Consider the following 23,332-nt stretch of genomic DNA (forward strand, 5'->3'; position numbering starts at 1 on the left):
GTAGTCCTATTTCAAACCACATTTACTTACTAGTAAAATTTCTTTGTTATGACACTTTCTCCAGTTTATAGGACCTCTCTCATATTCTATCTTATCGTATCTAAACTCATAGTCATGTATGTCCTCTAACCATCTCATGACACTTTCCAAACCACTTTTATCGGATGTAAAGTAAAAGCATGGATGGTTATGTAAAACGTCTAAAGTTTCTAAAGAGTCTCTCAAAGTCCAGTCTACTTGGTATTGAAAATCATATGTGTTAAAGAACGGTGGGTCTACTATAAAGAAAACCTTTTCCTTGTCTTTATATTTTTCATACAACTCTGTCCAACGACATCTCACAAACTCTATACCCTCAATATATTTTTCTATGTCCTCTTTGAAAACATTTGTATAGTTAAGATATAAAACTTTTGACATAAGTGTTTCAATGTCATGAACTCTTATAGCACCACTATATAATAGTCTAGCAGATATACTATCCCAGTCTATATATTCTGCTTTTTTCAAAACCTCTCTTACAATATTTTTGTTATCTAATGGTATACGTTCCATCTTACCTATAGGTATCTTTTCTTTTAACTCTTTCAATATTTTGTTTGTGTCTGGTATATGTTTGAGACGGTTCATATAGTTGTCGAAGTCATTGCATATAATCTTTGAGTCTGGGAATATTATATGGCACAAATGGGATATATAGAAACTTCCACCGAACAAATCTACAAATGTTAGACCATTCGGTAGTTTCTTAAGTTCTCTCAATATAATATCTTTACATTTACTCTTATTTCCAAAGAAGGGTAACGGTGGTTTTGTAAAATTCATTTTATATATATAATAAAAATGTTTTTACCTGAAAAGTGACAGAAAAGCGGCTTTTGACAGACGTTTTATTATGACTTCTTCGTAAAGACTTTGTTGAGATTTCTTCGTAAATGAGTGTAAATGACCCAAAAATATATTTTAGGTGAAGAGGTGAGATTTCACCTCTTTTTTCACCTCTTTTTTCACCTCATGAATTTTCATGAATTTCTTCGTAAATGTTTTGTCAAAACTTCTTCATCTAATTTCTCATGAACTTTCTTGTCTATGTTTTGTCAAGATTTCATCGTAAAGACTTTGTTGAGATTTCTTCGTAAATGACCCTAGTAGTATATTTTTGGTGTAAATTTCATGAAAATTCATGAGGTGAAAAAAGAGGTGAAAAAAGAGGTGAAATCTCACCTCTTCACCTAAACATTATTTTTGGTGTAAATTTCATGAAAATTCATGAGGTGAAAAAAGAGGTGAAAAAAGAGGTGAAAAAAGAGGTGAAATCTCACCTCTTCACCTAAACATTATTTTTGGTGTAAAATTCTGAGTAAAATGACAGATGGAACACATACTTTTTCAGTAAGTACATATGGGGTAGAAAAGAGGGTAGAAAACGGGGTAGATATACCCTTCTACCCTAAAATATATTTTTGTCTGATTTACGCTCATTACGATGAAGTTTTGACAAAGTCTTTACGATGAAATCTCAACAAAGTCTTTACGATGAAATCTCAACAAAGTCTTTACGATGAAATCTTGACAAAGTCTTTACGATGAAATCTTGACAAAGTCTTTACGATGAAATCTTGACAAAGTCTTTACGATGAAATTCATGAAAATTCAAGAGGTGAAAAATGAGGTGAAAAAACAGGTGAAATCTCACCTCTTCACCTAAAATATATTTTTATTGAATTCTGTATAATATTCTGAGTAATATGACAGATGTTTATATAACACTTTCTCCGGTTTATAGGACCTCTCTCATATTCTATCTTGTCATATCAAAACTCATAGTCATGTTTGTCCTCTAAGACTTCATTTATACTAAACATCTTCAGGGCTAGAAGGCACGAAGTGCCTGGAAGCCCCACTCCCTTTTTTTTTTTTTTTTTTTTTTTAAAATATATGAATTTCTTTTATTTTGATTTTAATCGCTTGTATCGATTGATTTCATGTATTCAGATACTGTTCTTCCATCATTATCTATTGCATTTTTATTGGCTCCGACAGATATAAGGAATCTGGCAATATCACATTCATGTCTTAATGATGCATGAATGAGTGGAGTAGTTCCATTGTTATCCTTTGCTTCAATATTAGCCCCTACAGAGGTTAGATATTTAACAACTTCAAGTTTACAATATCTTGACGCAGAAATAAGTGGAGTATTTCCAAATTTATCCTTAGCTTCTTTATTAGCTCCAATAGAGATAAGATATTTCACAACTTCAAGATGACCATTTTCTGATGCAAGAATGAGTGGAGTATTTCCATCTTTATCCTTTACTTTTATGTCAGCTCCAATAGAGATAAGATATTTAACAACTTCAAGTCTGTTACTCTTTATTGCTTCAAGCAGAGGAGTGGATCCGTCCCATTGCTTTGCTTCGATGTCATTTCCAATAGATATAAAATATTTGACAAAATCAAGATTACCAGATTGGGAGGCACAATGAAGTGGATATTCAGAAACACTTGACTGCATTGTATTGTAACCATTTTCCACAAGGGATTTAACAACATTAAAGTTTCCTTCCCTAATTGCATATCCGAGAACGGGAAAAAATATCCAAAATTTTTATTACGTAAATCTTTTTCACAAGCCATTAAAAATAAATCTTGGTATCCTTTTGTGTATAATTTATCTAGCAATTGATATATACTCCTCGCATCTTTAGATTTTTTATATTTTCCAATTTTTAAAATGAATTTATCTCTTTCCTTGTTATATTCGTGCTTTTGATCCAGAATATTATCCAAGTCTGAGTGAAGGTTGTTGATAGTATCCTGAAGGATTGACATTTCATTGTTAGTTTGATCTAATATTTTAATTATTATATCAAAAAATCGTGATCTATTACATTTTTGCATTGATTTCAAAATTGAAGAAGCTTCTTGTAGATTGCTAATTGAAACATTTGCATTTAAAGCTAAGTAAGAAAACATTTGAGCATTTTCTGAAGAAGAACATTGCTCAAGAAGTGCCATAAATTCATTTGAAGTAAAATGTGCGTGGTCAAACAGCATCTCAATTTCTTGATAAGTAAATTTTGTAGCAAAAAGATCAGACATGATTTTTTGACTTTGAAAACCGTCACTTTTTTGTAAGAATTTATCATTGGAAGTATTAATTGTAAATTATTTTGTGATACACTTTATTGATTCCAAACTTCATGAATAACTATCCATACATATATTTATAATACCCTATGAATACCAAGGTTCTAGCATCATTACTTTTTAACCCGTGGTATGTTTCATAAATAGAAAATTAAATTTAAAAAATTTCACACATTTTATTCTTTTTTCAATATGACTTATTTGGTGCCAAGCTTTTCCAATGCCTTATTAGCGAGTTCTGTGGCATCATCATGGTTATTATTCTGAATAACTGATTTCAAAGTTGTAGAAAGTGGTTCTTTCCACTCTTCGACGGAGCCAACTCTTTCACAGAATATCTCCATTGCTTCTCTAACTTCTTTGACCATATCATCGATAAATACAAGTAAATCTTCGAATTTCTTCGGAATATCTTCATATTTCACAGGAATTTCTTCCTTCTTCTTATCCTTGTTCTCTCCTCCATCTTTAGGCTTCTCTTCTTCTGTTGTTGCTGGTGTTTCTGCTGGAATTTGGTCCTTTGTTTGAGAACACTTAACAAGGAAGTCAGCCATGAGGGAAACAGCGTTAACTCTGACAGAGAGAACGTGGTCGTCCATTCTTTCTCTGATTGCCTTGTAAATTTCGCTGAATTTTGTATTTAATTTGTTGGATTTAGCGATAAACTCTCTAGCGAGTGCAATGGCTGCAACTCTGACTGGATCAGACCATGAATCATCAAGAGCTGATAAAACTGCTGGTAAAATCTTATCAAGGCTCTCATCACAACGTTCTTGAGTGATTGCGTCTGATTTAAGTAATGCGGCCAAGGCCAATGTGGCTGCTTCACGTGGTGGAACGTTTTCTTTTCCAATACTCCATTCCATCTTGTTAATAACCAAATCAAAGAGCTGTTCCGTGATATCTGTGATTGCTCCTTTGTAGCATAATGTAGTGATAAGGTCCATCAGCTCTTTTGTGCCTTCCTGTTCTGATTGTGCAATTGATTCGCAAATTGCCTGGCAAACATCTCTAAGATTGTTCTGGATAGCGTATGGTGGAACTTTAAGCAACAATTTGCTGAGGTATCCGGAGCTTTTATCTGTAACTCTGAGCAAATTTTGCATTTGTTCGCTGAAAACAGTGGCCAAAGGTCTTCCGAAGCAGTTCTCGAAGTAATGCATTGCATCACCTTTCTCGCCGATCCTGAGAATTGTTATAAGAATGATATTACTGTTAACATCTCTGAAATTCTCATTTGCGTGGACAATAAGGGCCAAAACGGCTTCAGCGAGGTTATTAATACAATCAAGAGCATCAAATACTCTGTTGTTATTAATTCCATCGATAATTGAAGCCAAACCACCATCAGAAAATTTTGCATTTACAAGAGCAACTTGTAACAACAAAACGATCTCTCGTGGTCCCTCATTTGTGAAATTAGATACGATAGGAGCAATTAAATCGTCTTCGTTTACATTTGATGCCAAAATTGCAGCAACGCGCATTGCGAACTCCTGATCGCCACGGATTGTCTTTATTGACTGTCCAAGAGTCTTCATGACGTCAACAACAGTCTTTACGGAGTATTGGCCGGTCAATTGAATCAAAGATGCAACAGCGCGAAGCCCGAAGACTCTGATTTGCTCTGTCCACTCGATGAGCTTTGGAATGAGATGGTCCATCATCTGTTTGTAGTTATCTTGAAGGATATGGCGAAGTCCAACACAAATTTTTCTTTTTTCATCGAAATCTGTCGGGCCAATGTATTCTTTTTCTTGAGCGTAATCGTCCTTCTTGTCAACCTCATGCTGTTTTCCAATGGCGTCAAGAGCTTTCCAAGCTTGATAGGCTTGCTTTGTTACTTCTGGCTGTTTGACGACTTCATCCTCTGTAATCTTGCGAACAGGGACTAAACTGTAGATCGAAGTAAGAAGAATCGGTAAATATTGGGAATAATACATATGTCTGTTGTCATGTTGGACAAGGAGTGTTTTAACATAGTCTACAACAGCAAGACGGACGGAAAGAATCCTGTCGTCGATCATTTGTTCAAGTAAAGTGGCAATAGAATCGAATTTGTATTCGCTGGTTGTAATTACGTAAAATTTGGCTAACGCTTGGAGAGTTTGCTTCCTAATGTCCTTGTTTCTGTGGACAATGTTCTTGAGAAGTGCATTAATTAAAGCTTCTGAGTAATTTATTTTTTGTTTTGCTTCATCTTCTGCTTCCAAATCGTATACTTCCCTGTACATTGAGCGAGCAATCTTGCCACACATGGTTTCGAGAATCTGGGCTGATAATAATTTGACATCTGGGGCATTTGAAGCACATGATGTAGCTAAAGCGATGATTGTTGGGCGTGCGTACTCATCCCATGTCGAAGGAACTGTTTCTACACCTGTTAAGTCAACAAAATAAACAAGAATATTAAGAATTGCAACGAGAACTTCTTCGCAGTTTTCGGATTTGATACGGTTGAACAATGTTGGAAGTACTGTTGCTAATACACTGTCGAAATTTTTAGTGCCAAGTTGCTTTATTAACGTAAATAAGCAATTCATACAGGCAACACGCACAGAATCGTACTGATCGTTAGAGCGCTGGATTACCTGAACAAGAATTTCTGCAATAAAATAGTCAATACTTGGTACTAAGGTCGGAAAGATTGTTAATTTCGCCAACTCGTTGAAACCTTCAATCCTTTTCTTAGCATTAGTTTCTTTGATGAATCTAAGTAATTCCTGAAGATGCTGATCTAATTTAACTGTACCCTTAGATTGATCTTCCATGAAAATGAACCAATTTTTTAACGGATAAAAAGTGTTCAGATTTTCCTCGACCACTTATAAACTAAAGAGATTTCATATCATATGAATGGCGGACGTCTTGCTACTAATATTATATATGAATATTTGTCTCATTGCCTTGATATTGTGCACCAATATTTACAAAGTATGTTATTTATTATTTTGTAGTGGTCTACATATTATCCTTCTTATGTATTTGTTATTTATCCTGTATGTTCCAACCAAACACGAAATTTATCATATGAAATAATTTTTGAGTGGATATCATTTTAAAAAACTCATCCCTCAGTCACTTAATAGATCATAATAATCAATTTTAACAATCTAAAAATGGAAAACCATTTTTTGAAAAACGATTATTTTTAATTCAATTCGATTTCTCAACCACTATTTGATATTCAATTCAAATTTTAAGAACATTTTTAGAAAAATTGCATTAACAAGATTTATTTATAATTGAATGACACACTTGAGATCCCATTTGAAGGGAAAACAACTGTTTCCCTTCCAAATAATATAAATAATGCGTCAATAAAGTATATCTTTATTAATGAAGGTTTTACATATCTTCCAACTAGTTTATTTTCAAGGTTTCCTAATTTACTAAATATAACTCTTCCAGAAGGTCTTGAGTCCATTGAAGATTCTGGTTTCAACACTATTTCTCTAATTAAATATTTATTCATACCAAAAGGAGTTCGAAAATTAGGTGAACAGAATCCATTTGATATGGGACTAATAGAATATATTGATGTTGACCCAAAAAACCTATATTTTTGTTCTGTTGATGGAATATTGTTCTCCAAAGACATGACAATTTTATACAGTTTTCCGACTTATTTAAATATTCCAATATATATGGTTCCTAATACAGTTACACGTTTTGGTTTTGGGGCATTTAACCGAGCAAGGTATTTGAAAAAAATTTATATTCCTGACTCTGTAGTAGATTTATCTGCTGAATTTCTATGTCAGAACTATGATGTGATTGAAGAGGTCATAATATTCAGATATTTTCGACAAAACTTGCCTTATATAGGACCTAATTCGTTTATATCTACTACATTCCAAAAATCTAATATTAAATATATATACTCCGTATTTATACCAAAAACTTGTCAAATTTGTTACTTTTCTTTGTTCAAAAAAGACTATTTGTATGTTTTCATACTAATGTAAACTATGCTTTTTCTTATATCGATCATTCTTAATATAAAATAAGCTATATGACTTTGTAATGAATTTGATGAATGATAATAAATTAAACAGATTTTTCCTCAATTTGTGGTATGGTAATGAGGACTGAGACATATATTCTAGTGAGTCGAAAATTATCTTAAATATGTTTCTACAAATTTTCTGTAGAAATTGCTCAATTCATTGGATCCAACATGTGAAAATTGTTGTTTATATTATTTAAGTGAATGTTTATTTTTATAAATCCATCACTTGATTTTTCCAATGAAATGAATCGTGTATTTTTAACAATAGGTTCCTACTGCATTTTTGGAACTTTCAATATCCTCCTGTGCAATCAATTGTTGTGGTCGGTTCGACTTCGAACTGAATTATAAAATCTTTGTCATTTAAAATGATTGGGTTACTGAATTTCTTTGTAATTGCATATCTTGTTGTGTATGTCGCTATTGATAATTCTTTGTCACTAGGATAGGATTCGAAGATTAGTCTCATTGTTTTGATGCACAAATATTTAATACTTCCTAGTGCTCATTATATTATTTTCCTTATTTTGTAAAGTTTCATTCAAACTCGAAATTTTGTCTTATAAAATAATTTTTGACTGGATATAATTTAAAAAAACATTCATTCACTTAATGAATCACATTAAGTAATTTTCAACAATCAAAAAATGGAATATCATCTGTAGAAAAACGTTATATAATTCAAATTTTAAGAGTATTTTGATACAAATAACACCAACGAGATTTATTAATCATTGAATGACACACTTAAGATCCCATTTGAAGGGGATACAACTGTTTCCCTTCCAAATAATATAAATTATACGCCAATAAAGTATATCATTATTAATGAAGGTTTTACACATCTTCCGTCTAGTTTATTTCCAAAATTTCCAAACTTACAAAATATAACTCTTCCAGAAAGTCTTGAAACCATTGATGATGGAGGATTTGACTTTATTTCTTTAATTAAATATTTATTCATACCAAAAGGAGTTCGAAAATTAGGTGAACAGAATCCATTTGATATGGGACTAATAGAATATATTGATGTTGACCCAAAAAACCTATATTTTTGTTCTGTTGATGGAATATTGTTCTCCAAAGACATGACAATTTTATACAGTTTTCCGACTTATTTAAATATTCCAATATATATGGTTCCTAATACAGTTACACGTTTTGGTTTTGGGGCATTTAACCGAGCAAGGTATTTGAAAAAAATTTATATTCCTGACTCTGTAGTAGATTTATCTGCTGAATTTCTATGTCAGAACTATGATGTGATTGAAGAGGTCATAATATTCAGATATTTTCGACAAAACTTGCCTTATATAGGACCTAATTCGTTTATATCTACTACATTCCAAAAATCTAATATTAAATATATATACTCCGTATTTATACCAAAAACTTGTCAAATTTGTTACTTTTCTTTGTTCAAAAAAGACTATTTGTATGTTTTCATACTAATGTAAACTATGCTTTTTCTTATCATGATAACTCCTCAATATAAACTAAGCTATAGAACTTTGTGATGAATTTGATAAATGATAACACAAAATGGATATATTTTCGCTCATTTTGTGCTATTAATATTAGAACTGAGATATAAAGTTACTGGCTAACTAGTCGATAATTATCCTAATCTTTTTTATACAAGAATGCTGTACAAATAGTTCGATTCATTTGATCCAACTTGTGAAGTGGATGTTTGACTAAATCTATCACATAGATTTACCAATGAAATGAATAGTATATATATATATAACAATATTTTTCCATTTCATTTATGGAGAAGTTTAGTTTAATTTGTTGATAAAAATATGAATTAAAGTCAGAAGGGCTTAAGAGCCCATTAATATATTTTCAAACACTTAAAATGAATAATGAAGATTTCAAATTTGTCAAAATAAAGAATATATTTAAAAATAATCTATAGAAAGTTTTATATATTTAAACAAGTAACAAGAAAGTCTATAAAATTAGAAAAATTTTCTATGAATATAATATCCAAAGATTGGTGTAATGATCATTGTCAAAAGCATGCTAATAGCCATTCCTTTGTCTTTCTTGTAGAATTCCGACCACGAATTCACAAGATCTTCAAAGAATGGCAATTTGTTGTCAATGTTTTTCAAATCTTCGAAATTCAAAACAGGATTGAATTTAATTTCTTCGTTTTCATTCTTTTGTTGGACCATTTTCTTCTGTTTCTGATCCATTTCATTGACAATTTCGTCAACATTATTTGTATCAATCAAAATCTTTCGGAAAGAAAGAGAAGGAGTCACGGCCCAAAGCTCAAATCCAACTGCCCATATCTCTCCGAAGTTCGCTGGATGTTTGTCTTCTACGTAATCAGGATTTGAAATCATCCTTGGTCTCCATGGACCTCTGTAAAGTGGATTTCTGTAACGAGGAGGTTCCCATTTTCCTTTGTACTTTTCATTGAGAATTAGTGGTGCTTCGTATGGACCACAACCTGGAGCTTTGTCACATTTGGGATTGGAGATCTGCGGAGCTTCCCATTGGCCGAAAACAGCTTCATCCCAATCGTCTGGTTTCTTAGCATTTTTGTCTTGGATTGTTTTCGGTTCGTTTAGGAGCCATCCTTTGGGAGGATCGATTTTTGATGGATCTGGTATAAATTCTGGCTCGTCTTCATCCCAATCTTCTGGTTTCTTTGCGGTTTCGTCAACTATATATTCATCATCAACCCAATCCTTTGGTTTTTTGTCTGCTGGATCTGGTATTTCGCGAATATTGATTGGAGGATAGAAATCTGTAAAGAAATTTCCGATTCGAACTTTATCATTATCGATGAAAGTTTCAAAGTTATTATTTTTTCGAACAACTAATGAGTATAAGTGTGTTTTATTGCCTAAATTAGAGTGTGGTGGAATTTTAAGACTTTTTTCGATACCTTTGTGCTTGATAATAAAGTGAATAGAGTTTGAATCTTGACATCTATCAGGTCCGAACATTAATGTATACATTGTTTGGTTCGAAACATCTCTTTCATTGAGATTTTTATTGCCGTATAGCTTTAAATATCCTCCTGTGCAATCAATTGTTGTGGTCGGTTCGACTTCGAACTGAATTATAAAATCTTTGTCATTTAAAATGATTGGGTTACTGAATTTCTTTGTAATGGCATATCTTGTTGCGTAAGTGGCCATTGATAATGCTTTAGTCTTATTATCAAAGTACCAAACGCCATTATAATCCGGTGCCTTTGTCGATATCCAGCCATTCATTGAATTTTCTGATTCGAATGATTCGTAAAAGTCAGCCTTTGAAAGAGAATAGGATAGGAAAAATAGGCAAGATAAAAGCATTTGAACATTAAAACGAATATTTAGTAGTTTTATAGATTAGTAGTAGAATTGTGATAAGCTGAATGGCAAGCTTCATAGAAATTAACAATTGAAATTTATATTATTACAATATCTATCAATGATATTGGAGAAGTTCTTTTCTAGTGTAGTTTTTTATGCATTTTCTCTATAACCTCTAACTGAATAGTAAGAATATTTCAATAATTTATTATTCTTTCTCATATGGAAAGAAATATTTGATTGTATATATTGTTTCAAAATTATATGTTTATTATTAAGAAAAAAAGTTTTAAAAGAAATACATTAAGCTGATTTGTTGCTATAAGATGAATCTGAATGAATATCACCTTCTTCTGAGTCATTGTATTTTGCTTGTTTCTTCTTTCTCCAGACAAAGAAGACGACAACGCAAACAATTGCAATAACAACAATTACTCCAACAATTCCACCAGCTATTTTTGCTGGACTAGCTCCTCCTTTTTGGGAGTCATCAGAAACAGGAACTGGTGTAGGAGTAGGTTCTTCATCTCCTGTGTATGAATCAGGTTTTGTAGCGAGGTAATGAGTACCTAACTTTGAATGAATTATTACTGTTGTTTTATCTCTTGATCTCATTGTTTTGAATTTATAACTGAACTTGTACTCATCATTATGAATTTGCATTGAATAAATGTTAATATTATCTGGTTTTGAAGAAGCAGCCAATAACTTCCTTGATGATTCTTCATTAACTACCAATGTGCCATCAGCATAGTAATTTTCAATTTCTAATGATTCTGTATTGACATCTCCATCCATTCTCGATTTGCCTTTTCCATCAAATGATGAAAGAACAAATAAATAATTTTTAGAACTATTCATATTAAATTGGACATTTTCCATATTTCCAATTCGTAATTCGCTTCTTCCAAGCAAAAACATAATTTCATCTGTTTTAATATTAGTTATTGACATAACAATGGTTTGAATACTTGCTTTACCATCTAGATAAATAGAGCCGGTTTCATTGAAGGTAATGCCAATAACATTATTCTTAAGTAATGTATATTTATCTTCTCCTATTTTTGCATAAACAACGGTCTTTGTCTTTTTAATTGGTGGCTGGAGTAAAACTGTGAATCCTTTCTTAACCTCATATATACCAGCAGTTATTGTGTGATGGCCAACCCTGCTTAATGAGACTTTATCATCGATGTAATTTATTTCTTTTGTAGCAAAACATTGTTTAGAATTTTCAAATATTAGTAAAATTCCAACAAAATAATAATCTGATTCTAAACTGTGTGGAATACTAAATGTATGTGGTGTGCCAAAAACATTTTCTTGTAGTGTTGTAAAAGTAGAATTCTCATATACTTTGCTGTTCGATATTACGTAATTCACACTATACTTCATTTGATAATTAAAGTACAATTTCACCAAGATATTCAAACTTGATTGGTCCATTGATATAATATCGAAATCAAATTTGAAATTTGGAATGATTTTAATGGGAATAAAACTGTATATTGATATTGATGGATCTGATTTTATGGATTGACATATTGTGATAAGTGAAACAGGATAAGATGATTTTGGTTCAGGAAGAGTAACTGAGAATTCAACAGAAGTTTCTGAAGAAGATGCCATTAATCTATATTGATCATATGTAGAATAATCTAAGAAATAAAATTCATGTATTGAATAAGCTAATCTTGGAGATTTTGCAGTACATTTGATGTTAACTTCATCTCCTCCATGGTATTCTTCCTTTTGATCTTGAATGGCACAATCATATTCAACATATGTAAATATTGTAGGATCTAAATAATAATTTATTGTTTTTGAATTATTAAACTTGTCAATAAATTTGAAATAAATTCTTGTTTTTGGTAATTTTACTGTTACTGAGAAAATATTGTAATTATCTAAACTAGATACTGATATTGCATCTTCGTAATCCCCATCATCTGACATCTTATATTGTACTTTCATTGTACTGAATTCACAAATATAGTTGAGTTTGAAGCCAAGAGCTGCTGTTGAATATAGTTCTGGATAAGAATTAAGCGAACTTACAATGATATCAGGGGTGGGACATATTTTGATATTTGTTATTTCAGAATAATCTACTAATTGGAGTGATGATCCATAATATTCTTTCATCATTGCAATAGAAATTGTTATTTGCTCTCCAGTTTGGGCTGGATTTTCTACATAAGCAATATATTCATTTTCGTTGCCAACTGCTTCCATTCTCACATTAAGATTGTATTGTGCGGTACCTCCTTGGAATAATGATTTCCTATCTTTGCCTTATATTTTATTGGTAATTCTTCAATATCATAAATGTTACATTTGAATAACAGAGTTTGTCCATATCCATATGAATCTTCTGTCATTCTGCAATTGATTGAACTATGTGTTATTTCCAATTCTGATTCAATTGTTAAATAAATCTGGTCACTATATCCATTTACCCCTGGAACACGTGGTTGTAATATAAACGTATTTTGGCCGATTGTATCTGGACTTGGAAGTAAAAATGAAAGAATAGTTTCATTTTCGGTATTTGGAACACGTATCAGATATTCTATTTTAAGATCTCGGAAATAATCATTTTGTGTCGGTTTATATTTATATCTGAACGTTATATCATCAAGATTTATTAACTCAGAGAATTCTAATTTCAGTAACTTTCTTGATCCTATTTTGTAAGTGGGTGCGCTGTTGAGGTCAGTTATCGAATTGATCCCCCATACAAAATCTGAAAAGCAATAAATATCAAATTCTTTTGATATTATAACTTTGTCCTCTATAATTACCGCGAAAGAAATTTTTGATGGAATCCCACCAACATCACTACTATATCCGAGCCAAGTATTTTCCAAATAAACAGCGGAATCTTGACCTGCGTTCTTAATTATTTGTAAATAATTATTTGCAATCGTAGAACTTTCATAAAATCTTCCACCAATATTTATCTCAGTCGGGATATTGTGCTTTACGTAAAAAGTTCCTTTTCTTTGTTCATCTTTTTTAAAGTATTTAACAGAATACGTAAATTCAACATATTTATATGTTATGTATCCATTTTTAAAGACGTTATTTTGTTCGAAATTAAGGGTAATCAAATTTTCGGATCGAATATCACCTAATTGAACAATGAAGAAGAAGTTTCTTTTTGATTTACCAAAAGGTTTAAGAGTTTGGCGTTTTAATTTGTAATGTAAAATGAGATAGTCAAAAGCAACTTCATTTTTGAATGTAACTGTTCCAGTAATAGGTTCTTGATTATGCAATACATAGTAATCCGAAATCATATTATGATTGGCTAATGTAATATTTTCAACTTCGAACTTTGGAACAATTATAAGATCTGTGTATTCTGTATAAGCTAAAATTTGTGATGTTGCGGTATCTTTCATAATAAAAGTTACTTTCTCTTGAACTTCTGTTAGATCTGTTGGTATATTTATTGATGATTCTATATAAATTGGATCTGTAACTAAACCTTCATACTCACCAAACAATGTATCTTCATATGAACCTATTTTGTAATAAACTTTAAAACTATAGACCGAAGGAGTACAATATACACCGAAATTTATTTCTGTATTACTTTCATCGAAAAACATACTTGTTGACGTTTTTTCTGCAGTAATTTTGTCAGAAACCTTTGGAATTAAAACATGGATAGGCGGTATGAATGTTTTACTGACAGTATCTGTTTCTCCATTGACTAAATGGAAGCGAAATAGAAGGAAATTTTCACCAGGCGTTACAGTTTTTGGAATGAAAAAGTAATTTTTATCATTTGCATTTTTAAGTATTACTTTGTAGTCTGTAAAGGAATTTTCGCTTTCAGTTGGACTGTTTATAATGGCTACTTCATATTTATCTTCTCCACTTCCAGTGTAGGAGGATCCAAATTTAATTTCATAAGTGTATTCAATCCATCTGCCTAAAAATGGCTGTTTATTATTAGTACCAACATCTTTAACTGTTGGCTTCGCATCAATTTTAATATTTTGTATAAATATTTCGGAATCTTGATCAATTAAGTACATTTGTGTAAATTCATCTGGGTTCGTAATACTGAATTTCAAAGTATTTGGACTTTCAAAGGTAGTATCTAATGTTGAACTTGTATGATCTGATGATAATTTTATTTGATAAGTATTTTCAGGAGATAATCCAGAACAAGTTAGAGAATTCTCTTCATCAGATTTGAGGAGAGATGTAATTTGCTCACATTGAATTTCTTGATGACTTAAGATAGGAAGAAAAAGTAAAAACATTTTCGAATGTAAGGAAAAAAAATTCAAAATGATCATTTTTAAATCAAAAGCAATAGGAGCTGATATATTCTCCTTTCGCATTTTTTTACATCATTAAAAAATTGAATTTTTCAATACTATTGAAAAAAAAATGTAAAAAGTGAATAATGGCTGTAATTATGCAAAATAAAAATGAAATTTAGAAAATTTCACAAATTTCTATCGTCTCAAATAAGTGGATAATATGAAATAAAACTTTGAGGAAAAATTGATTTGTCGTAAACAAGTATACTGGATTTTCTATTTTTTTGTTTCTAAAATTACCCTCAAACGAGTCGTTTTTCCTCGAACCTTTACAATTTTAATGTTCTTTTATGGAATCTAAGCTTAAAATCAAATTTTAAAATACTTAGAATTTAAAGCATCATTGGAAACAATACAAAGTTTATTAAAAAACAAGCATGTCATGAAGCTTTTTGTCAGAATGAATTAAATAAAGTGTAATAATCTGTAGGGTGAATGTATAAACATGCAACAATTCTTTAGGTAAGAAATCAAATTTGATATAATATACTAGGGACACAAATTGAGACGCGAAAAGCAAATTGAGAGGAAAAACCTCTCAATTTTTTGTAAACTTTTGAATTTTAGCCCAAAAATCGCGTTCCTATTTTTGACCTATTCAATTCATAATTTTAGTTTAAATAAAAAATAATTGTTTAGTCTAACAACAGCATTCTTTTGGAATAGGAAACAAGACGATTTAAAGACTTCAAATTTTTTCAGTTCGTTATTTTGGTGATACACAAATAAAATTAGAATCAACTATATGTGTCTTATAGAATTTTATATAAAAAATGCAATTAAAAATTTCTGAGGGGAAAACTTTTTCGCGAATATTAGAATTTCGCCAGTTTTAATGTTAAAAATTGTGCTAATGTATTACATCAATCAATAATATAGCAACAATTTGATTAGCAATTTTCTGAGGAGAAGCTCTCATTTCGAAATATTGAGATTTTTTATTATTCTCCAACAAAAATAAATTTGATGTGTAGCATAGTAGTTTATTATATCATCAATTTCGTTCACAAGATTTCTGAAGATTATTGCATTTATTGAAAAGTTGAATATTTTCACTTTCTGAGCGTGAAATACTTTTTTACAACTGTAGTTATAGATAAAATTCATGTTTTGATGACACAATCCTCAACATTAGCATGAAAGAAAAAAATTATGAGAATTTTTAAACGGCCAATATCGATCTTTTCATTCAAGTATAAAATTCTAGAAACATGATAAATAATCGAAATGTTTCATATGTGAATAATAGATATGAGGATAAAAAACAAATTCTTTAATCAAATTGGAATATTGCGATTAAAAACTGTGTACTCGCGCATAATTTATAATAACATAGGGATATGGGATATTCAAGGCTGTTATTATTCAATTATTTATAAAAAATTCGGGATGAAACCACACTGATGCCGAATTTGTCATCGTCAACAATGAGAAATTGTATAAAACTAGAATAAAACCATATATGAGCATTTATACTTTAAAATGATATCAATTACTATTTGATATAAACTAATTTATAAAAATTTCGTATTTAAATAATAGAATTGTTATAGTAATAACAACTATCTAATGATTTCATATTAAATTTTAATTAAATTTCTTGATTATTTGTTTCAAAATTACAATGGGCCAAAAGAACGAAATAGAATGATAAATACTTTATTTAGGAAATTTAATTTTTATTCTTTAGACTCGAATGCCTTTTGGATTGTCAATATTGTGATGAGAATTTTAAGTTCACAGATAGAGATAATTTATTTTAAAAAACATACCTTATTGTATAAGAATGATAAATCTCTATTTATATTAGATCAAATACGATATTTTTATTTGAATGGTGGTAATTCAATTTTTTCTGAAAAACCGCGCGTTCCAAAAAATTTTTCAACAATATAATTTCGGGACTCAGTTGGCTAGGCTTGCCCGAAGGGCAAGCCTAGCCAACTTCGGCAAAATAAATATATTATGATTATAGGAAATGAGTTTATACAAATAAATTTAATTGTGAGTGATTAATATTATATTTTAAAGATTATTATGTAAAATATAAGATAGACTTTTAGCTAAATCGAAGTAATTTAGAGAACAATTTGAGATTTTAGAAATTTTTCAAATGAAATATTGAAAGCAAAGAATTTATTAAGAATTTGTTGTGAAATGAATACACTTCGGTAAGACATTAGATTGGCGTGATAATTGACAAAATTGGAGCTGAAGTTTGGTTCACAAATGAAGAATAGGTCTAAGCTATATCAAAAAATTGTAATATATTTGAAAATCTAATAGTTTTATTTAGTAATTTGATATCGATGCGATCATAGATATTGATTTGAGTATTAAATTCGAAATTTTGTAATTTATAATGATATTTAGGAGCTGTAAAGCTAAAGACTAATTAAGTATATGATGACAAAGAACTTGCTAGAGATTAAAATCTAAAATTTTAGAATTTTTAAAATTAAATTGAAACTACATGAACATATTAAGAATCTTTTAAAGTAGACTGGCACTCCAATAAGTCATTAGTTCAATGTGATGCATTAGAAGTTTGATTGAAAAGTCTGGTTAAGAAATGATGAAAATGTGAAATGAAAATAAAGCATTTTTCTCAATTTTTCAGACACTTTTGTCTATTCGCGCCGCTAATAAAATTTTGAGAACAACTTTAGTTGTTTGTTCGGCAAAATTATTTTAACGAATTACGATTCATAATTTGTTGTAATATAATAATCTCTAATTGATTTTTGACTTTTGATGATAAATTATTAATAAATATTTTGAAAAGTCATTTTCTTCGCTATTTGATTGGCGCAAAGCGCCAATCAAATAGCTCAGATTAAGAATATGATATTATTTCAAATATGATGAAAATTTTTGAGTGAAAACTATCAAAAATAAGTCTTAAAAAATACATTTTTAGAAATGGTTTTTGATTCTTAATCATTTTATGTTTCAGCAACAGACAATCACTATATATATATCATCTAGCGGCGCTACGCGCCGATAGATGAAGGAAAATATTTCGCATAAATTGAGAAGTATCATAGCTCTATATTGATAACAAGTTCCTATTTAAGAGAGATTTATAATGAAACTTGTTGATACATTTTAAAAATGCAAAAACAAGCATATCATGTGATTTATTGATCTGCAGTGCTAAGATATATATTTGATCAAATATAATTTGGGGCCTCAGGTGGCTTCGCTTGCCCTTCGGGCAAGTACGCCACCTTCGGCCAAATTAAATAATTTTTTGAAAAAATTGAATTATACACTATTTAGTTGGCGCAAAGCGGCAAACAAATAATGAAGAATACTAATATATGTTTACTTAAAATATGATTATAATTTCTGAACGAAAACTATCAAAATTAAGTCATAAAAAATATAAATACAGGATGCTAATTTACTGTAATTTCATAATTTAAAAAGTGTGGGTGTTGTCCTCTATATATAGTGGTATCGTAATTAGGTGACGGGGTCTGAATTCAAAATTGGGGGAGACCCTCTCAATTAGGCGTCACCTCACCTAAAAAGGCCATCATAGGGGTATCTCAATTTTCTGAAGAGTAATTTGAATACTAGAAAAAATATTACTATATAGATATTGTTTATTAAGATTTTAAAAAATCGAAAAAAATTGAGAGCGCATTCAATTTCGACTTTGAAATTGCTTGAAAAATCCTGTGTATTGGTAGGTACCAGAGGATTCTTATTATTGATTCGCTATTATTTTCTTCTTAAAAACATTTTGAGAAAAAAATTATCTTCGATTTGAGTCTTTTTACTTTAAAAGACTAGGTACTTGGCTACTAAACGAATTTCAGGTGAAATTCGGTCTAATTGATAGAAAATTAATGAAAATTAAAAAAAAATATCTCCAAATCAGTGTTGAATCACTTTTTATAGCGGTAATAACCTTTATTTAGAAGGTAATCACTAAATCTAGCATATTCATCCACTGAATGAAGCGCTAAGTAGCGTATTTATCAACTTCTAAATTTTAAACGTATACGGAATTACAGAAGCCCAATTACTACACTTTAAATAGATGTGATATAAATGATTCGATTTTGCCATAAAATTTTCTCAGGGAGTGAAAAAATAAAATTCAATAAAACATATTTAAGATATTTGGGGCGGCGACAAATTTGCCCAGCCAGTAAAGTATTCAATTTTTTTGCATTTTTTAAGGGTGCACACGAGAGGATCATGTAAACTTCAGAATTTAGCTTCTTAAGGGTGCACCCGTATGTACGTTTATTTGAGAGGAGGAGGATTACCCTCTCAATTTTGAGGGATTCGTTAGTTTATTTTCTCGATGAATATGCAATAAAATTTGATTTTTACCTTATCAATATACTTCATATAATATACACATGTTCATGTAAAAACTTTTTTCCAAAATCTTCAGGAATTAAGGGATTTTTGAATTTTAAGAATTTTTTTCGAATTTTTTCGAAAAAAAAATATTTTCAGAACAGCCTTAACGGCTAAGATTTAGGAACAATGTTAAGTATCAAAAAGAAAGGAGGTCTGATATAGACAACATATATCGTTGAAGGTTGAAAAAATCTCTAATATTTGAGCCCAAAATTTCAAATTTTAATTTTTTGAAAAAAGAGGCCACCCGTATGTACGTTTATTTGAGAGGAGGAGGATTATATTTTTGAAAGGGTGAAACATTATGAATATGTTAATTATATAATAATATGTATTATTATAAAAAAGAAAAAATAAAGCACGTTAAAATTTTTCTTTCTTGATTTTTTACAAAATCTACTTAGAATTATGCAAAATATGACTAAATAATTATAAATTTCAAGTTAAATTTTAATTTTGATAAATAATTTAAATTTCAAAATATCAAGTTCAGTTCGACTATGTATGTAGTAATTCCTCAATAAAGTGCCAAAACCCTATTAAAATATATGAACATTTTCAACATTTTAATGTTTTTATTTAAAAATTTGTTGGAATATGAGCTTCAAACAATTATTATGTAAATAAAAATAATTAAATATATGTATTTATTCGTATTACAACCGTAGTAAGTCGATTCTTCCTTTCTTCTACTGAGATTTGAATTTGATTTCGAATTGTAAAGAGATTCAAAGGGAAAATACTAGCGGATAAAAACTACCTCCATGAAAGGGTCATAATGGAGTCAAGTTGTATTTTTTGATATGTTTTGCTTTTCGAGCCTAAATAGGTAGCAAAGATAATGCCTAAAAATAAGGTTCTATATTCTGAAGTTTACATGATCCTCTCGTGTGCACCCTGAAAAAAAATGCAAAAAAAATGTCATAAAATAAAAAATTTTTTAGTATCGATAATCTGAAATATGTTGTTTACTTAAGCCGCTCGCTTCGCTCGCGGCTTAGTTTCGTAGTTTCGTACAATCTTTTTTCAAATCTGTTCTTTTCGTCAGCCGCTCGCTTCGCTCGCGGCTTAGTTTCGTAATTTCATACAATCTTTTTTCGAATCTGTTCTTTTCTTAAGCCGCGAGCGAAGCGAGTGGCTTAGTTTCGTAATTTCATACAATTATTTTTCGAATTTGTTCTTTTTGTCAACCGCGAGCGAAGCGAGTGGCTTTTTATTTTTTAAATTTTTTTTCTTTCTTACTTTTTTCCCCTTACTTACAAATTTGTTGCATGCTAAGATCAGTCATAATGTAAACCTCTCAATTTTATTGTCGTGGGAAGTATCTCAATTCCTTCAAAAAAATTGAAAAACTATTTAATTTTTAAAATATAATACTTTTAATTAGTTAATTAATTGGAGATATTTTAAAAAAATCACTTTTGATAATACTTTTGAGAACTTTAATTAAAAAAATATATTCAAAAATATCCAGGATATCAAGAGGGAATTGTTCCTTATGAGGTATATAGTTATGATGTATACCTCATAAGGAACAATTCCCTCCTTAAAACGAGAAAACTTGTTCGAAATTGTTTATCATTTCGAACAAGTTTTCTCGTTTTAATAACAAACTAAAGGCTATGAGGCACTGATTATATATTAGTGCCTCACAGCCTTTAGTTTCTAATAGATAGCTGGGAAACTTTCTCCAAATGATAAGTTATTCAGAGAAAGTTTCCCAGCTATCAAGAGGGAATTGTTCCTTATGAGGTATATAGTTATGATGTATACCTCATAAGGAACAATTCCCTCCTTAAAATCGTAGACATTTTTATACTTATGAATCAACCATTCAAAATCATATTCCTCTGAAAAGTTATTTTATTAAAAATTTAGAATTTTAATAAATATAGAGTTTGAATTTCATACAATACCTATATATTTTCAATAATGGAATTTGAAAACCATTCTCAAAAGTTCTCAGAAAACCTTTTTTTTCATTAATTTTAAGAAATCTGAGTATTAAATTAAGTGATAAATTCGTTTGACACTACTTTAATTTTTAAATTCAAAAAATTATATGTGCTTCTTAAAATGACTCAAAAAATTTTATTATAAAATAATATATAATATTAAAAATCCCACAACATTTTTTTTCTTTACATAATCGTACTTCCTCGACGATTAATTTCCACTCAATTTCTATCGTTGACCGAACTTAGCATGCAACACTTACAAATTTGATAGTAACTTACCAAATCTCTCTATCATATAATAATAAATTAATCCATTTTTTGTTTCAAATCTGACACTTTACATTTCTGACATGTAAACCCATCACTTTTCACTTCACCTCACTGGGCAAGTTTGTGCCCCCTCAAGATATTTAGATAGAAATGAGAATGTTAATTGATTTACATCTTTTCTAAATCAATATTTCACTATTCATTTGCAATCTTATTGATGATATCAAATTTGATGTTTTATATTTATTAATTTGAGCTCTATAATACTGATTTCTATCCATTATACATCAAAATAATAGTAATTTAATTAAGTTTTAAATTTCATTTCAAAAATTTGACATAATCAATGTTTTAATAAATTCCTTATAAAACATATCACCATAAGATATCGATAATATTTCTCCTTTCTATTTTTAATAAATTTGAAATTTTCAAATTCAGATTTATCATTTCAAAATATTTTTGGAAAATAAGTTAATAATGTTGTAAACAGAAATTCATCAAAAGTGACCCCTCAGAAAAGCTAAAATATTGAATTTTTGGAACTTTTGATAGAGCACGTTTTTAAATATTAATTAAAGTAAATGTATATTTTGTAAAGATTCTTTTTAATAAAAAAATAAAATTTTGAAGAAGTACACAAAATCTTCTGAAAAATAATATCACATAAACTCATATTATTTTCTAATATCTAACTATTTTATATAAAAATCAAATTCAATGATCTTAAAAGCGAAGGATAAACCTCAAAATTTACGAATATAATGAGTGGGAATATAATGCTTATCTATCATAAAACCATATGAAATATCAATTTTTGCTTTACGCCTAATTTTTGACGACAATTAGCAAAAAATGTTAAATGTTAACACTCAGTCCATTTGAATATGAAAAATAAAATTGACTTTGATTAAAAAAAAAAAAAAAAAAAAAAAAAAAGGTAGTGGGGCTTCCAGGCACTTCGTGCCTTCTAGCCCTGAAGATGTTTAGTATAATTGAAGTTTTTATTCGGAGGACTCTTCTTCTTCCTCCATTGCTTCTGGGAAGAAGCCTTCTTCTGGGTCGAAAACATTATATAATGTGTCGCTTTTCACAAATTATATATGTTTTCATGCTTTGTCACTTTTCTGTCACTTTTCAGGAAAAAACATTTTTATTATATATATAAAATGAATTTTACAAAACCACCGTTACCCTTCTTTGGAAATAAGAGTAGATGTAAAGATATTATATTGAGAGAACTTAAGAAACTACCGAATGGTCTAACATTTGTAGATTTGTTCGGTGGAAGTTTCTATATATCCCATTTGTGCCATACAATATTCCCAGACTCAAAGATTATATGCAATGACTTCGACAACTATATGGACCGTCTCAAACATATACCAGACACAAACAATATATTGAAAGAGTTAAAAGAAAAGATACCTATAGGTAAGATGGAACGTATACCATTAGATAAGAAAAATATTGTGAGAGAGGTTTTGAAAAAAGCAGAATATATAGACTGGAATAGTATATCTGCTAGACTATTATATAGTGGTGCTATAAGAGTTCATGACATTGAAACACTTATGTCAAAAGTTTTATATCTTAACTATACAAATGTTTTCAAAGAGGACATAGAAAAATATATTGAGGGTATAGAGTTTGTGAGATGTCATTGGACAGAGTTGTATGAAAAATATAAAGACAAGGAAAATGTTTTCTTTATAGTGGACCCGCCGTTCTATAACACATGGGATTTTCAATACCAAGTAGACTGGACTTTGAGAGACTCTTTAGAAACTTTAGACGTTTACATAACCATCCATGCTTTTACTTTACATCCGATAAAAGTGGTTTGGAAAGTGTCATGAGATGGTTAGAGGACATACATGACTATGAGTTTAT

At 29.8% G+C, this 23,332-nt stretch overlaps 6 protein-coding genes across 6 annotated transcripts, besides 9 other annotated features; all 6 read right to left on the reverse strand.

The window, feature by feature from the left end:
• Positions 1 to 6: 6 nt before the first annotated feature.
• On the reverse strand, positions 7 to 825 carry TVAGG3_0149500 (phage tail repeat-like family; the record flags this gene model as incomplete). The annotated part of the gene is made up of 1 exon (XM_051224584.1): positions 7 to 825. The coding sequence occupies one exon, from the start codon at positions 823 to 825 to the stop codon at positions 7 to 9; it is 819 nt and encodes a 272-aa protein (XP_051109570.1).
• Positions 826 to 1,960: 1,135 nt separating this feature from the next.
• On the reverse strand, positions 1,961 to 2,518 carry TVAGG3_0149510 (ankyrin repeat, PH and SEC7 domain containing protein SECG-related family; the record flags this gene model as incomplete). Its single annotated transcript, XM_001330078.1, has 1 exon — positions 1,961 to 2,518. One exon carries the CDS (start codon positions 2,516 to 2,518, stop codon positions 1,961 to 1,963), a length of 558 nt encoding a protein of 185 aa, XP_001330113.1.
• A 791-nt stretch (positions 2,519 to 3,309) lies between these two features.
• Positions 3,310 to 5,943, reverse strand: TVAGG3_0149520 (dynein assembly factor 5, axonemal family; the record flags this gene model as incomplete). The annotated part of the gene is made up of 1 exon (XM_001330079.1): positions 3,351 to 5,924. The coding sequence occupies one exon, from the start codon at positions 5,922 to 5,924 to the stop codon at positions 3,351 to 3,353; it is 2,574 nt and encodes an 857-aa protein (XP_001330114.1).
• A 3,186-nt stretch (positions 5,944 to 9,129) lies between these two features.
• Positions 9,130 to 10,485, reverse strand: TVAGG3_0149530 (chaperone protein, calreticulin/calnexin family; the record flags this gene model as incomplete). Its single annotated transcript, XM_001330080.1, has 1 exon — positions 9,130 to 10,485. One exon carries the CDS (start codon positions 10,483 to 10,485, stop codon positions 9,130 to 9,132), a length of 1,356 nt encoding a protein of 451 aa, XP_001330115.1.
• Positions 10,486 to 10,788: 303 nt separating this feature from the next.
• Positions 10,789 to 12,720, reverse strand: TVAGG3_0149540 (glycoprotein 38 family; the record flags this gene model as incomplete). Its single annotated transcript, XM_001330081.1, has 1 exon — positions 10,789 to 12,720. One exon carries the CDS (start codon positions 12,718 to 12,720, stop codon positions 10,789 to 10,791), a length of 1,932 nt encoding a protein of 643 aa, XP_001330116.1.
• Positions 12,721 to 12,722: 2 nt separating this feature from the next.
• Positions 12,723 to 14,765, reverse strand: TVAGG3_0149550 (uncharacterized protein; the record flags this gene model as incomplete). Its single annotated transcript, XM_001330082.1, has 1 exon — positions 12,723 to 14,765. The coding sequence occupies one exon, from the start codon at positions 14,763 to 14,765 to the stop codon at positions 12,723 to 12,725; it is 2,043 nt and encodes a 680-aa protein (XP_001330117.1).
• A 4,199-nt stretch (positions 14,766 to 18,964) lies between these two features.
• Positions 18,965 to 18,987: a terminal%2Cinverted (terminal inverted repeat of MuDR-6/TvMULE4 transposon ID:TVAGG3_0149560).
• Positions 18,965 to 19,068: a mobile genetic element.
• Positions 19,069 to 20,109: a mobile genetic element.
• Positions 20,110 to 20,327: 218 nt separating this feature from the next.
• Positions 20,328 to 20,423: a mobile genetic element.
• Positions 20,424 to 21,423: 1,000 nt separating this feature from the next.
• Positions 21,424 to 21,570: a mobile genetic element.
• A 350-nt stretch (positions 21,571 to 21,920) lies between these two features.
• Positions 21,921 to 21,958: a mobile genetic element.
• Positions 21,921 to 21,958: a terminal%2Cinverted (terminal inverted repeat of Banshee-A3 transposon ID:TVAGG3_0149600).
• Positions 21,959 to 22,351: 393 nt separating this feature from the next.
• Positions 22,352 to 22,449: a terminal%2Cinverted (terminal inverted repeat of Maverick-3 transposon ID:TVAGG3_0149610).
• Positions 22,352 to 23,332: part of a mobile genetic element that runs on past the window's edge.

The sequence above is a fragment of the Trichomonas vaginalis genome, chromosome IV, assembly GCF_026262505.1.
Source record: "Trichomonas vaginalis G3 chromosome IV, whole genome shotgun sequence".
NCBI classification, from domain to species: Eukaryota; Parabasalia; order Trichomonadida; family Trichomonadidae; genus Trichomonas; species Trichomonas vaginalis.